Here is a 17,402-nt window from a genome sequence, read left to right as displayed (position 1 = left end):
TTATTTAATAAAACCAAGACATAAAAGGCATTTGAAAATAAATTATGATTTGTTGTTTCCAAATCGGTTCTTGGTACTTTTTTCGTATGTTCTGTAATGCCCCTACTATTACTACTACTACTAATAATAAATATTATTATATTATTATTATTATTATTATTATTATTATTTCTCCTGCCATACAAATTGATAAGTTTGGCTTAAAAAATAAGTTTTTAACAGGAAATTTGGTTTATTTGCACATTTGCAGCCGTACATTTTATCTTATCAGACACAATCGGAGCGTCACTGCGGAAAGTGGGCGGGGAGTAAAAAGTTTGCTAAACCCAAAAGTTGAATGAGTGACAGTTTATCCATCCTCCGCTTTAACAGAGCGCATGGGGCTTCAGGTAGGATCCGCGCGGAATTACCAAATGAAAACTTTTACGGAATAACAATGAATTTAAAATACATATTCCAACCCACACAGGGACTCTCCGTTTGTTGCATTTCATTATTATTTTTAAAAATCAGACCTTTTTTGTGCGCCATACATTGTGAATGCGCCCAAATGCCGCCGATTATACCTGAAGTACTTTAATATATGGCCAAAAGTGGATCGAGGATTTTAGAAGATGATCTTAAGGAGGCTGTTTCATGCACTGCCTGTCTTCGCTCTGACCCTCTTCATCCTGGTTTTGCTGGATTTGCAGCTGCGCACCCGGAGTGACCAAAAACCCACTGCGCCTCTTGCACGCGAAAGAACACAATCTATATCAAGGACCGTGGCTGTAAACCAACACACAGATGCTGTTAATGAAAAACAGAAGCAGAAACGTCAGAAATGGAGGGAGGTGAAGCCACAACCACCTTTAGAACTCACTGACATCTTCATTGCAGTAAAAACCACCGGCCGGTTCCACAAGACCCGCCTTGCTCTTCTGCTGGAGACCTGGATCTCTAGGACTAAAGACCATGTGAGTGTTCCTTGACTAGGATCTATTAAATACTCAAAAAAATGAAGGGGATTTAATGTAAGAAACTCCATTCTGATGAACCAGTCTTGTACCCATCAATGTGTATGATATTTCATTGATCATTTTATTGGTCTAAATCATGTTTTGAGATACAAACTCAAACAAAAACTGCTGCTGCTGATGTCAGAGGACGTCTGGCAGATGTGTGCACATCCTGTGGCATCAGCTAAAGGGTTGTGTGCAAACGTCCTGGTGAAAGCACAGGTGCAAAACCTCAGACTTGTGTGGTGTCAAAACCAGACAGGTTTGTTTTGACTGTTTCTTAAAGTGGCACGGAAGAAATTTTCCAACCAACATTTGTTGTATTTGTTTAGTCATTAAAGCCATTTTTCACAAGCACGAATGAGGCTATTTTATTAACGTTGGCACCATGCCACAAAGATTGGCCCACAAATTGGTGCATCTATATTAAAACGCAGCATTCTGCCCCATTTCCTGTTTCGTCCGCCCTGCGCTCGTTTATAGACTGAGCACTTCCTCTCTGTGTTCTCTAATTCAGCAGTAGCCTTGTCACGAAGGGTAGAGATGGACTTTTAGGTCCTCTTTTTGTCACAAGAAGCAGAACTCACAGCTGTGACCTTTGAAAGATAAACTAATGAAGATAACTGACTGAAAGTCCATTTTAATGAAGCTAAGTTCAGTGCCTTCCACTGATTTTCTTATAATACAAGGATTTGGTGTGGCAGTGAATTAAAGCCTGTTTAGACTCAAATTACTCTGAGCTCATGGGTTTACTGATGGATTCTGGGTTAAAGCTTGTAGATACTGAAACCATCTCTGATTTGACAGATCTAAAAGACCAGACCAAGTGTGCGGTTACAACACAGCAGCTGGGTGAATCTCATGCAAAAGACTGTGACGTGTCATGCTCGCATTTCACCACAAGATCCAAAGAAAAGAGAACAAAATTATAATTTGCATTTTATGAAAATGTTTTGCTCAGTGATTTTTTAATGAAAATTATTATTTTAATAATACCCCCCAATAATCAATAACCACCGAGGTTATTATTATTTTTTTATTATTAAATGTTTCATTTCATTTTCATTCTCACAAACTGTAATACAATGGTTTTTGTAAAAAAATTGTATATAGGCCAGTAATATATAAATAATATTTTACAATAACAATACTAATCTAATATTAGAATACTAATGTTAAGTAATAATAATACAGCTTTATATTCTATTAATTATAGTATTAACCTATTTTACAATAATAATAAGTATTTTGGCATTATTAATCACATAACAACAACAACAACAATATTAATAATTGTTATATAATTGTTATATATATGTATATATATGCCATATAATTGTAATAATTGTTTATATTAAATTAAATATATTATTTATTTTTAAACAACAACAACAGTAATAATAATAATAATAATAATGATGATGATGATAATTGATAATAATTGTGTGATTAATAGTGTCACAATCCAAAACTAATATTAAATAATAATACAGCTTTTATATTGTATTAAATATAGCATTAACCCATATTGTATAATAATATTATTATTAATAACAACAACAATAATAAATTGTGTTGTGGCATTATTAATCACATAATAATAATAACAACAACAACAGCAATATTAATAATTGTTAGTATGTGATCAATAATTTACTTGTAAATAATGATATTAATAATTATTATTGTGTCATTAATGTCACGATACAAAAATAATAATATAAAATAATAATACAACTTTTATATTAAATAAAATATATTTATATTATTTATTATTAATATTTTTAAATAATAAAAATAATAATTCTTCTTCTTAATATTATTATTATATGATTAATAATGTCACAATAAAAATAATGTAATGGTCCTAAAAATGGCTTCAAATTATTTAAGCAAAAATGTATTTATTTACTTATTTACTTACTTACTTGCTGAAATATGACCCAAATATGTTTTCAGGTTTTGTGAGATTTTCCCATTATTTGTCAACAACCTCATCATATTTTTTTTTAGTTATACTATTAAATTCATGTTTATATTTAGTTATGCTTTGGGATTCATGGCTTGGTATACTGGTTGGTATATAATATGATTTCTCACCCAGTTCTGCTGTTCCTTGGACCTGGTTGACACTTAAATTCATGTTGTATGAGACAAAATGTTTATGAATTAAGCCCTGGTTCCTATTATTAATTCTGTGAAAGTGAGATATAATTATTGGTCATTATTGGTACTTGGCAAAAAGCAAAATCGACACAGATTTATTAAAAAAACTCCTTAATGGACATCCATTTAAACTGTAAATTATTAGATTTGACTGTGGCCTGCTGTAACATGACATTAAGAAGCAGAACAAAGCCGGTCTGACGTACTAACACATGTTTACACACATACACACTCGTGGTTTGGCAGGCTCTAACAACATGAGCAGTACTTTGTGAAGATGTTAATGATTGGACTTGCTGAGCTTTATCTCTGAGTGGCTTGTCAAAACGAATTCCCAACGTGCAACTCAGGATGTAACACTTTCAAAGTTGCAGCAGTCACTCTAAATATAAGATGACACGTGCGAAATAGCGGTGCTGCTGATCCAAATACCAAATACGATCAAAGAGAATGTGTGCGAAATGCCTGGGGCTAAAATTACTCTTGTATGGCATACTAATACTTTTAGTATTAGTTTATTTAGTTTTTTGTGGAAGAAATGACTCTCGAACGTTCAGTCTGAAAATCTGAAACTGGAAGGGTTTGAGGTTTCTTGGCAACAATTAAAAAAAAAAAAAAAAAAAATTCCCTGCTTCTGCTTTATTGGTCCTGTTTTGAATATGAGCAAATAGTGGAGGAAGTGTGTCTTCATTTCAGATTTGAAGATTCAGCTTTTCCTTTGGGGCCATTTACACACCATCATTTTCAACTAAAATGGAAAACGAATGCATTTTGGCAGTTCATTTACATGACAACAGTGTTTTGGGTGCCTGTCCTGTTGAAAAAACAGGATAGGTATGTTTTGAAGCATGGCAGCTGGTTTGAGCTGGTTTAAGCTGGTCAAATGCTGGTCCTAAGCAACTATAGCTTCAGCTCATGAGCAACTAAGGACCAGCATAAACCAGCTCAAACCAGCTGCTTCAAAACACACCTAACCAGCATATGCTGTTTTTTCAACAGGGTGAAAACCAAAAAATTTGAAAACTGGTTTCAAAGTGCAAGTTTTTTGAAAATGATACTGTTAAAGGATTAGTTCAGTTTCAAATTAAAATTTCCTGATAATTTACTCACCCCCATGTCATCCAAGATGTTCATGTCCTTCTCTCTTCAGTTGAAAAGAAATTAAGGTTTTTGATGAAAACATTCCAGGATTTTGGAGGCCTCCAAATGGTTGAAGGTCCAAATTAAAGTTTCACGATCCCAGACGAGGAATATGGGTCTTATCTAGAGTAACCATCGCTCATTTTCTAATAAAAATAAAAATTATATTTAACCATAAATGCTCATCTTGAACTAGCTCTCTTCTTCTTCTTCTCTATTAGAATTCCGGCAGTGTAGACACTGCTAAGTGTATTACTGCCCTCCACAGGTCAAAGGTAGAACTAAATTGTCATATACAATATGCTAGTGAAAGTATATAACAATTAGTTCAAACTTTGACCTGTGGAGGGCAGTAATACAATAGAGAAGAAGAGGAAAGCTAGTTCAAGATGAGCATTTATGGTTAAAATGTATAAAATTTTAATTTTTTTTAGAAAATGAGTGATAGTTTCTCTAGATAAGAGCCTTATTCCTCATCTGGGATCATGTAGAGCTCTTTGAAGCTGCAATGAAACTGTAATTTTGACCTTCAGCCGTTTGAAGGCCAGTGAAGTCCACTATAAGGAGAATAATCCTGGAATGTTTTCATCAAAAACCTTAATTTCTTTTCAACTCAAGAGAGAAGGACATGAACATCTTGGATGACATGGGGGTGAGTAAATTATCAGGAATTTTCAATTTGAAAAACTAATCCTTTAACGTCTCCAAGTAAACTACAAAAGCACAAATTTGCAAAAACGGCGACGTACTGCATATTACATGTTCAGTCAATAGGCGAGTAGTGTTTCTTTACAAAGTAACATCGCCAACTACTGGCCTGACATGAATAATACAGCGTTTTTAATTGTTTTTTTGCCAATCCATGTGACCGGAGATGATTTTGACAACGTTGTTGTTTGTACATGAAAAATTCGAATGAAAAACATCTCCATTTTTAGTACATCATTGATGTACGATGAACAATGTATAAATAATGTTTTTGAGAACATTATTAAAGACCAGAATGAATGTTTTATTAATGTTACTGGAAGAACATTTGTTCATAACTTTGAGAGAAGCTTGCCTGTTCAGAGAACGTTCCCTGTTAGCCGGGCTTTTCCAAGCGATTGAGTTATGTCCTAATGTTTGATGCTTACGGTTAGGGCTTTGTTAAATTTAGTTTTCGAGTTCCAACAGCGGGTTTTTAAGCACAGGATGTTGTTTGTGTGTGTCAGTTTTCATGAGTGTGTGTGCTCATGTTTGTGTGCCCTATGGCCTCCGTGCCAATAAGAGGAAGTGACAGCCGCAGACTGCATTTTGAAACAATGACAAAACGGAAGTCTATCTGACAGAGGAAGTCTTAAGCTGAGGAAACAGGAACGAAGTGTGAAACAACAACTCTGGCATTTTTAACAAATGCCAGAAAAGAAAAAAAAAAAACACCGGACATCTCAGCAAAGACGTTTTTGTTTTCAAAAGCATTGTTAGATTTTGTTATTGAGCACTTTTACAGACTAATATGTTTTGTGTGTGTGTGTGTGTGTGTGTGTGTGTGTGTGTTTGTTTCAGTGATATATGTGAATATGTGGCTTTGATATTATGAGCAAAAAACTTTTTGGATGGCACCTTCTTCCTATAAGTGCATCTGTTTTTATCATCCATCACATTATGAGCACATCTTTCCTAAATTTGCTCGCTGCAGCACCTCCTTCGCGAGTTTCACTTCATTGTGCCACTAATGGGCAGTTGTGCTGCCGTTTCAGTCTTTGTGTATCTCCAGACCGTGCTTTATGAGCCGCTGCCATCAGTCGCCTCACTTTATCCAAAATGAGAGCTAAAGATCCACCCTTATGATTTATGAAGGAGCTCGAGTCGGGGTGCGAGTGGGCCGTTTCCACTCGCTCTGGCCCATTGGCTTTGATGGCTGCGGCATTGATCGGGCATTCGATTATTCTGCCTGTACTCAAGGACCATGGAGGAAGAAGCACGTACGATCTGAGCCGTCTCGAGTGCCTAGACATCGTAATGAAGCTAAACTTCCAGAGTGACACCTGCACTGCATCATGGGATGCAGATTGTGTGTGTGTGTGTGTGTGTGTGTGCGTGTGTGTGTGTGTGTGTGTGTGTGTGTGTGAAAACGGAAGAGTAGAGGAATAGGGTCATGGCTAACCACAGATAGGATGTGAATTGGTCTAGCATGCAGGAAATGGCTCCTAAATCTGCTCCTCTCACTTGATTGAGAGACTTCGGTTCTGTGGTTACAAATGACAGTGGAAAGTTTCCGTAATTATATTGTATATTAGTGCTGTCAAATTGATTAATTGCAGTTAATTGCATCTAACATAAAAGTTTGTAGATAGACAAACATTTACAAACATTTATGTTTAATGCAATTAATCGTGATTAATCAATCTGAGTCTGCACTATAATATATATCTGATGACTTGCTCTTTGACAGTGCTTTTGTTCCATTTTTGTAAGTCACTTTAGATAAAGTGTCTGCTAAATGTATGAATGTAAATATCTACATAATAAAAGTCATTTTGAATATGTTTAATGATGTTTAATTGATTGAAATAATGTCAACTGCATTGTCGTTGTTTAATTTGAATGTTTATTTAATTTGTATCGAACTATATTACAGTGGCTTCAAACATATCAAATTTTAGAATTATTTTATAATATTTTTGTTTGCTTTTGTTGCTCTTTTGTAAGTTTTGTAATAAATGTAAATGCCTACATATTAAAAGTCATGAATATGTTTAATAATGATAATTTTAATAATAGTTATATTATTAGGTTTTGAATAATATAATAATACATTTTTGTGATTAATCCTAATTGTAATTATTCATTGTTATGTAACATTTAGTGAACAACTGACACTATCTAAAAAAATGAGGGGAAAAAACGATGTCCAAAAAATGAAAAGTCCAATTAAAATATCATAATTTTAATATAATCTGTTTATATTCAACTGTAGTAAAAAAAGTGTTGCATTGTTATTGTTTATTTAATGTTCATCAAACTATATTACAACAGCTCAAATGTACCTCACATTTCTGAATTATTTACAGATATAACTATTTTATACTATAATGCTTCTAAATATTTTTTTTTTATGCCAACCCAATTATCTCAGCTTCAGTTTTTAGACACTCTCACACAAAACCACAAAAGCTCTGGAACAGTGTCGTCCTACATTGAGAAAACATTGGTAATTACAAACCAGATTTCTTAATGGCAAATCCGGGAACACAGATGCTCTGAGGCCTCCTGTTGCACCAGCTGTTATCTCGCAGTTACTTGTCCTCAAAAGACCACCATGCTCTCATTGCACCATTTCAGAAATAATATGGTTTGCCTCACGAATGTGTGTTTATTTTTTACTTTTACAGACGTACATCTTCACAGACAGTCCAGATGAAGACATTTCCTCTGAAGGTAGATCAACTTTCTTCTGTAGGATTGGTCTGAACTTCTGAATCTTTACTGTACACTCATTGTGTTTTTCTGTGCTCACAGGATTTAATGTTGTCGTCACTAAATGTTCGCCGGAGCACAGTCATCAAGCTTTATCCTGTAAGATGGCTGCTGAGTACCACCACTTCATGACCTCTGACAAAAAGTGAGTTGGACGGTAATGTAATATGACCTTATGGTGCCATCTATCTGTCTGTCTGTCTATATCCATCTCTATCTGTCTGTCTGTCTGTCCATCTATCTAAAAAAAAAAAAAAAAAAATAGATAAATACAAAATATATGTATTTAATTCATAATACTTTATATATTATTACATAAATATTTGATGTATAATTACTTAAATATATAATTATTACATTAATTGTCATAGCAGATCTATACAGGTGGAGCTGGGGAAGGTGAAGGGTTTTAGAGGAACTCTGAAGCGTGCTGCAAATTGCTATAGTGAATGTAACCAGCCATTTAAATGTGTGAGCAACAAACTCATTGGTTGCAGATGTGACATGGACCAATCATCTTGTGCCAAGTAGTTAACGCTGTAATTATCATCAGCTTGCATTAAGACCCATCAGCCTGCATGCACCATCAGTTTCATGACAGAACTATATATTTATATAAATAATATGCACACACACATAGGAGTAGGAAACAACATACTAACACAGTAAAAGTTTGATTTTGATGTAACTTATAAAGCACTTTTGCCATAGGTGGTTTTGTCATGTTGATGATGATAATTACCTCAACCCTGGAGCCCTTCGTTCTCTCCTGATGGCCTTCCCAGCAGACAGCGATATCTATGTGGGCAAGCCAAGCCTGGATCGACCAATGAAAGCCCAGGAGTTGCTGGAAGGGAATAAGACGGTCAGTATCCCATATATATAATTTTTATTTATTTTTTTTAAACTGAATTTGTTGTTCTAAGTAATTATTGATATGTTATATATATATATATATTTGTTATTGTAATATTGCAGCTATTTGCTAAAATCATTTAATTTCATTTTCACATTAATGTACACACAGCACCCCATATTGACAGAAAAACACAGAATTGTTGACATTTTTGCAGATTTATTAAAAAAGAAAAACTGAAATATCACATGGTCCTAAGTATTCAGACCCTTTGCTGTGACTCAGGTGCTGTCCATTTCTGATCATCCTTGAGATGGTTCTACACCTCCATTTGAGTCCAGCTGTGTTTGATTATACTGATTGGACTTGATTAGGAAAGCCACACACCTGTCTATATAAGACCTTACAGCTCACAGTGCATGTCAGAGAAAATGAGAATCATGAGGTCAAAGGAACTGCCTGAAGAGCTCAGAGACAGAATTGTTGCAAGGCACAGATCTGGCCAACGTTGCAAAAATATTTATGCTGCACTTAAGGTTCCTAAGAGCACAGTTGCCTCCATTATCCTTAAATGGAAGACATTTGGGATGACCAGAACCCTTCCTAGAGCTGGCCGTCCGGCCAAACTGAGCTATCGGGGGAGAAGAGCCTTGGTGAGAGAGGTAAAGAAGAACCCAAAGATCACTGTGGCTGAGCTCCAGAGATGCAGTCGGGAGATGGGAGAAAATTGTAGAAAGTCAACCATCACTGCTGCCCTCCACCAGTCTGGGCTTTATGGCTGAGTGGCCCGATGGAAGCCTCTCCTCAGTGCAAGACACATGAAAGCCTGCATGGAGTTTTCCAAGATGGTGAGAAATAAGATTCTCTGGTCTGATAAGACCAAGATAGAACTTTCTGGGCTTAATTCTAAGCGGTATGTGCGGAGAAAACCAGGCACTGCTCATCACCTGTCCAATACAGTCCCAACAGTGAAGCATAGTGGTGGCAGCATCATGCTGCGGGGGTGTTTTTCAGCTGCAGGGACAGGACGACTGGTTGCAATCGAGGGAAAGATGAATGCGGCCAAGTACAGGTATATCCTGGACGAAAACCTTCTCCAGAGTGCTCAGGATCTCAGACTGGGCAGAAGGTTTACCTTCCAACAAGACAATGACCCTAAGCACACAGCTAAAATAACGAAGGAGTGGCTTCACAACAACTCTGTGACTGTTCTTGAATGGCCCAGCCAGAGCCCTGACTTAAACCCAATTGAGCATCTCTGGAGAGACATAAAAATGGCTGTCCACCAATGTTTACCATCCAACCTGACAGAACTGGAGAGGATCTGCAAGGAGGAATGGCAGAGGATCCCCAAATCCAGGTGTGAAAACTTGTTGCATCTTTCCCAAAAAGACTCATGGCTGTATTAGATCAAAAGGGTGCTTCTACTAAATACTGAGCAAAGGGTCTGAATACTTAGGACCATGTGATATTTCAGTTTTTCTTTTTTAATAAATCTGCAAAAATGTCAACAATTCTGTGTTTTTCTGTTAATATGGGGTGCTGTGTGTACATTAATGAAGCAAAAAATGAACTGGCAAATGGCTGCAATATAACAAAGAGTGAAAAATTTAAGGGGGTCTGGATACTTTTCCTACCCACATATATATATATATTATCAGCCTTGATAAATGCCAAAATGCTTATTTTTTCCCTTAAGGGATCAATCAGTGATTAGAGCATTATTGGTTATTGATCTGGACAATTCTTTCTGCTCTTTTACTGTCAATACAGTCAGGGGAATTGATCCAGTCGTGTACAATGTGTAACACCAGTCATTTTCAGTGTGTGTGTGTGTTTGTAGTCTGTCTTTGGACCTGATTCTTCAGTGCGTGTGGTCCTGGTAAACCCTATGTTATGGGGACAAAATGTCCTCACAAAGATATTTTTTGGTCTCCATGAGGGAATACTAAGTGATGTTTTCTGTGATGGGTAGGTTTAGGGGATAGAATATACATTTTGGACAGTATAAAAATCATTATGTCTATGGAATGTCCCCATTGAACATGAAAAGCCCAACATGTATGTGTATGAGGTCTACAGGAACAGACAAGCCATTCAAGTTCAGGTTTCATCATCCTCTCGCTCTCTTTCTCTGCTCTACTGATCTCTTGGGCCACAGAGGCACCTGGGTAATAAAAATCAGAGACCCGCATTTTCATTTCTGCCACCGCTGCGGGACTTTACCGCCGATCAATGGTATGAAAGACAAAAAAAAAAAAAAAAAAAAAAAAAAAAAAAAAATATATATATATATATATATATACCCACCATGACAGCATATTAGTTATACCCAGTCTGTAGTCCTATAGTTCCTTGTTGTGTGTTTAGCCACTCGTCTTTTGACACATCCTGTATGCGTTTTCTGTCTTTGCATTTTATTTAGCCACAAAATAATAAGAAAAATCAAGAAATTGCATAATGCATTTTATTTTGTACAAATATCTTGATGCAATAAAATGTCTATTAAAATATTTTTTTTCTCTTTTAATTATAATAATGAGTTATATAGAAAAAAAGTTGAAGTAAATAATTACTAATGGTAATGAGAATTATTGTCAAAATGAAAAAAAAAAACCCTATTTATTATGAACCAATGAACCAATAATAAAACCGGACATATGACCAGAACTTGACACATTAGAATTATTCGAGATACATCGGCAATGCACATCAAAGTACCGAAAGAGCGATTGGAGAGCATACGACTCCTTATGCTTTTGAATTGCTCTCGCAGTACTTTGATGTCATACGCCGATTGGTCTGCACAGCGCCGATGCATCTCAAACAAGCCTATAAACATGGGGAGCACATGGCAAGAACACATGAGAAGCAAGGGAAACACATGACAGGAAACAGGAACCAAACTACAAAATAAATGACATGAAACATAAACATGAAACAAAACCCAAAACCAAATGCGACATTAATATTGTAAATATAGAATAGTTATGTTTATTTTTTTTTATGTATATATATATATATTTATATATTCTTTTAATTTCTAGTAACACTCAGTTGGACAGTCAGTGCCCCATTGAATCGAAATTGCTCTTTCGTTCTGGTGAACACAACCTGGACCTTCCCATCTGCCTTTCTGTGTGTTCTCTGTTTTGTTTATGTCCATTTTTATACGTCTGGCTGGACAGGTCACAACTCCCTACAGGGAAGGAATACGGCCGAAAGGATGAGAGGTCAGAAATGTCACTTATGATGCTCCACAGAACCCCATGTGAAAACAAACTGGCTCAGATTTTCAGGAAAGCCAAGAAATGAAGAGCAGATATGCATTGAGAGCTTACAGTGAAAGAGGAATGCATGGTTTGAAGAGCTGATACATTGCATTTGTTGTTTTATAAGGGATTTGGTTACAAAATTGGTGAACCAATTTTAGGTTGTTACTTGGTGGTATTGCAAACTGGATTTTGTAATTAAAATTTGAATTAAAGGAAGTGGAAAATTAAAATAAATGTATTTTATGCAATATTTGTTTTCGGATTGGCCGAGCGCCATTCCAATATAAAACAGCACTTTTAGATGTTCGTATCAATCTACGTGTCTATGTTTGTGCTCAGTTTGTGTAGACCTAATAGTGGTGGGAATTTGACTTTCCGTATTTTACATATTTACACCAGTAGGTGGCGGCAAACAACTGTCTTTATGAGTCAGTCAATTAATCATTACTCATGCGATTTATTTAAAAGCTCACTCTTTAATATATTAATCAAGCTGTTGTCTTCATGAGTGAGTCATTGAATCATTAACTCAATCGATTCATTCAAAATCGCTAATTCATTCAGGAACAAAATGAGGAATTGTGTTTATGAGTGAGTGACCAAATGAATCATTCATTAAACAGATTAGTAAAAAACAAAAAAACAAAAACAAAGACAAAGAAAAGACAAAGAAACAAAACAAGTTATCGACTTTATAAGTGAATCAATGAATTTTTCACTCAATAGGCTAATATATTACATATTAAATATTATCTATCTTTATCTATATATATATATATATATATATATATATATATATATATATATATATATATATATATATATATATATATATGTATTACTTGATGTACAAGTGCTAAACATTTCTGCACAAGATTTTTTTTTTATAGGAAACTGAGGTTCATTTGCAAGTTGCAACTTTAAAAATAAAACTGCTCTTGTTCATCTCTTCCATATCTTGTTGCTTAAATACCTGCTTTAGGTGAGGCTTTTACTCACAAACTCAGCGAGTCTCCACATGTAATGCTGTAAACTATTGCACACTGACCATTTGCACTACTTGAGCTTCAGAAAGGCAATAAATCACCCCACACATAATTGTTTTAGGGCTTTATTCTTAAATTGTAATGAATTGTAGCATTATTTCTTCATATAGTATTTGGAGCCACTGCATGCATTCCACTGTTTAGGCTGATGTGGAAACTGACTGATTGACTTTTTCATCTGTTTCAGAGGGAGGTCCGTTTCTGGTTTGCTACAGGAGGGGCTGGTTTCTGTTTGAGCAGGAAGCTGGCAGAAAAGATGGCACCCTGGGCAAGGTGAGGCCCTGATTCAGCTTTTGTGTGTTTGGCTTTGATTATGAAGCCATTTCATGCACATTTTAGTGCCAGTACCTTCCTATAGGAAATAAAAATCACAAAAAGTATCACAGTGGTTTCTTCTAGACAGAAATGAGATTAAATGAAGAACAGAATATACACTACAGTTCAAAAGAATGAGGTCAGTAAGTTTTTTTTTTTTTTTTGAAAGAAATTAATAGTTTTATGCAGCAAAGGCACATTATATTGACCAAAAGTGACAGTAAAGACATTTATTATGTTAGAAATTATTCCTATTTTAAATTTAGCCTTGGAGACTTCTTTCAAAACCTTTACAAAATCCTACTGACCCTACACTTTTAAACTGTATAGTGTATATAAGATGCATATATATATATATAATATAGAATATATTTGTCTCTATTTGCAGTGGTCCCAGGTTCGAGCAGACCTCTGCAGTAATCATGTTACCTGATGACTGCACGGTGGGCTTCATAGTTGAGAGGAGACTGGGCATCTCAATGGTCCACAGCAACATGTTTCATTCTCATCTGGAAAACCTACTTCTTCTTGCCCCCAGTGATATCCCCAAACAAGTAAGATGACTATCATTTCCACCTGATTTTTTAATGGTGGCTATTAGTATTGCTTATATATTTAAAGGTGCCCTAGAATTAAAAATTGAATTTATATTGGCATAGTTGAATAACAAGAGTTCAGTACATGGAAAAGACATACAGTGAGTTTCAAACTCCATTGTTTCCTCCTTCTTATGTAAATCTCATTTGTTTAAAAGACCTCCGGAAAACAGGCGAATCTCAACATAACACCGACTGTTACGTAACAGTCGGAGTATAAAACCCCAGATAAATACAATACTCACACAATCCGATGCATGCATTCAGTATGCATGACGAACACTTTGTAAAGATACATTTTGAGGGTTATATTAGCTGTGTAAACTTTGTTTATGCTGTGATAGAGTCGAGAGCTCGGGAGGGGGCGGAGACCGCACGATTTAAAGGGGCCGCAACCTAAAAAAAAGTTCTAGGGCACCTTTAAGTATTAAAGGTGCCATCAAACATTTTTTTACAAGATGTAATATAAGTCTAAGGTGTCCCCTGAATGTGTCTGTGAAGTTTCAGTTCAAAATACCCCATAGATTTTTTTAAAATAATTTTTTTAACTGCCTATTTTGGGGCATCATTAACTATGCACCGATTCAGGGTATGCTGGCCCTTTAAATCTCATGCTCCCTACCCATCGAGCTAGCGACTCTATAATACAGTGCATTTACAAAGTTCACACAGCTAATATAACCCTCAAATGGATCTTTACAAGATGTTCGTCATGTATGCTGCATGTATGCGTCGGATCATGTGAGTATTGTATTTATTTGGGTGTTTATATTTGATTCTGAACTAGTTTGATAGTACGCCGTGGCTAAAGCTAACATTACACACTGTTGGAGAGATTTATAATGAATGAAGTTGTGTTTATGAATGATACAAACTGCAGGTGTTTAAAAATGAAAATAGCGACGGCTCTTGTCTCCGTGAATACAGTAATAAACGATGGTAACCTTAACCAACTGTAGCCTACATTAGCAACATGGTAACGAAACATTTAGAAAGACAATTTACAAATATCACTAAAAAATATCTTGATATCATGGATCATGTCAGTTATTGTCATGTCATGTCATGTCATTATTGCTCCATCTGCCATTTTTCACTATTGTTCTTGCTTGCCTACCTAGTCTGATGATTCAGCTGTGCACATCCAGACGTTACTGGCTGCCCTTGTGTAATGCCTTTCATAATGTTGGTGTTATGTTGAGATTCGCCTGTTCTTTGGAGGTCTTTTAAACAAATGAGATTTATATAAGAAGGAGGAAACAATGGAGTTTGAAACTCAGTGTATGTCTTTTCCATGTACTGAACTCTTGTTATTCAACTATGCCGAGGTAAATTCAATTTTCAATTCTAGGGCACCTTTAAAGTATTGCTACAGAAATTAATGATAGTTCGTTAATTTCTGTTGACAAGAAATTATCAAAAGCAATCAAAATTAGGATTTAGGTAATCTTTTTTTAATCTTTATTTAGTATTAGAAGTATCTTTTGACTTTATAAGCTAGACTAGTAAACCAACACTCCAAGAACTGGATGCTAACATTTTAGATCAAAGAACTGGATGCTAATATTTTATCTCATAGAACTGGATGCTAACATTTTAGCTCACTGGATGCTAACATCAAAGAACTGGATGCTAACATTTTAGCTCACTGGATGCTAACATCAAAGAACTGGATGCTAACATTTTAGCTTAAAGAACTGGATGCTAATATTTTTAGCCCAAAAATTGGATGCTAATATTTTAGCTGCCAAAACAGATAACAGATTTTTGAAATGGTTAGTTTAAATAAAACTTTTGCAATTCTAACAACATATTTTCTCTCCTTCCTGTTTGTTTCTCTTCCTCTAACACTGAAGGTGACTCTAAGCTATGGATGGTTTGAGAATAAAATGAATAGTGTTGAACTAAAAGGAGTTTTTACCAGAGACGAAGATCCGTCCAGGTTAGTCATGCACACACCTTCACACACAGCACATACGGGCCCTGCGGATACAGATTTACTATTTATGACCAAAAGATTACAAATACTGCCTCTAACTCCACTTTACTTTGTTCATTCAAGACAAATTATCAGAAAAATTATGTTAAAGTTAGATATAGCCACTTTAACTGATGTAAAAGTATATTATCCTTCTACTAAAGCTCTTGAAATCTAATTTCATGCTAATATTTGCATGTTTATCTGTAAAATATGCTTACCACAGTGAGTTTGGTATCTAACCACACATCTTTTTGCATTAAGCATCCAGGCATTTTCTGTTATCACCATAAATCCATTCTTACACACTTCATGAGCAGACATCTCTTATAGGCAGTTTAAAAGCACTTCCTCTTACATCTTAATCAGCTTAATCTTAATAAATTTGTCTATGTATTGCCAAACTCTTCACAGGCTAAAATGCTTTACGTTTTCTCAAGAGATAACAGATACTTGTTTTTGAGACTCAGTAAAGTTTGATTCCTGCAAAGCTTTCGCAAACTTCAACCATGGCTTGAAGCCAAAGCCTAAAGCCAAACTAAACTACACAATTCTTTGCTTTTATCATTTATTATTCTATGGTGACATTTAAAAATGTATCATAGACATTATTAATGATGCATTTAAGATGTTTTTAGCTAATGTTGTTCAGTTTTTTTCAGGTTCAGGACAGTCCACTGTCTCCTGCACCCTACAACAAGTTGGTGCCCTTTAGCCCTCAAAGACGCCTTGTCATGGAATCAACGTGTTCTCCAATGATACAATAATCATGCATAAAGTGAGAATTTCAATTCGTGAAGTTTCCTTATAGGGGCAGAGTAGCCAACAAAAGCCAAAAGTGTTGCATGGTGTCCAAATGAGGAAACTGAATAACCTCAATGTTTAACTGAGCCATTATTGTTATTGAAATTGTAAATTGGAAGTGTAACTTTTGTTTACATGTTGCACATTTTGGTTATAAATTTGTTTGTTTTTAAAATTGAAACCCCATTTTCAGAATAGTTGGGACATTTTGGAAAATGCAGTGAAATCAAGAATCTGTGGTTTAAGGTTTATAATGGTTATGATTTGGGGTGGGGGGGAGGGGGGTGAAGTGAAGGAATGTGTTTTTGTAAGAAAAACATCCATATTTAAAACTTAATAAATTAAAATATCTAGCTTCTGCTTCTGACGAACAACTGTACGCAATGATGAACGCGGAGGCACAGAGGAGAGAGCAAAACAAAACACCGGTCATGAATTAGAAGTCTAAAATGAGAAATTTTAAAGAGAAATGTTGGAGGATTTCAGTATAAGAGCAGAGGAGCTTGAGTTTGTTTTAACCACAAGAGACGTCTAAGCTTAAGCCGTGCACACATTTAACGACTAGCTAAAACATTCTTAGACTGTGCTCAACATACAAGCGATTGTTTCCTGCGACTGAAGCAGATTTATATACTTACACATGGAATTTGAACACCGACTGTAATCGCAGACTGAACGCAACTGGCTCTGACTGGACGCGTTTGAGCGCGATCAGTCATAAGTATCAATTTACATTCATAATCGGCCTTACAATCGTTAGGTGTGT

The 17,402-nt window shown here is 35.5% G+C and overlaps 1 protein-coding gene across 2 annotated transcripts in view; it reads left to right on the top strand.

Moving 5' to 3' along the window:
* Positions 1-349: 349 nt before the first annotated feature.
* mfng (MFNG O-fucosylpeptide 3-beta-N-acetylglucosaminyltransferase) overlaps positions 350-17,402 on the top strand; it is a 17,521-nt gene continuing 468 nt past the window's right edge. Inside the window, exons 1-8 of one of the 2 annotated variants that reach the window (XM_067396002.1) lie at positions 350-956; positions 7,682-7,727; positions 7,809-7,911; positions 8,478-8,631; positions 13,131-13,216; positions 13,647-13,812; positions 15,711-15,796; positions 16,495-17,402. The exon at positions 16,495-17,402 is cut by the window's right edge and continues 468 nt beyond it. In XM_067396002.1, coding sequence (XP_067252103.1) covers positions 615-956; positions 7,682-7,727; positions 7,809-7,911; positions 8,478-8,631; positions 13,131-13,216; positions 13,647-13,812; positions 15,711-15,796; positions 16,495-16,591 — 1,080 coding nt within the window. In that variant the 5' untranslated portion in view covers positions 350-614 and the 3' untranslated portion in view covers positions 16,592-17,402. Of the gene's footprint in view, positions 957-7,681; positions 7,728-7,808; positions 7,912-8,477; positions 8,632-13,130; positions 13,217-13,646; positions 13,813-15,710; positions 15,797-16,484 lie in introns of both variants that reach the window. The other variant, XM_067396001.1, reaches the window with a different exon arrangement.

This window comes from Chanodichthys erythropterus, chromosome 10, assembly GCF_024489055.1.
Source record: "Chanodichthys erythropterus isolate Z2021 chromosome 10, ASM2448905v1, whole genome shotgun sequence".
NCBI lineage: Eukaryota > Metazoa > Chordata > Actinopteri > Cypriniformes > Xenocyprididae > Chanodichthys > Chanodichthys erythropterus.
Note: the sequence above shows the minus strand (reverse complement) of the source record. Positions and strands in the feature narration are given on the sequence as shown.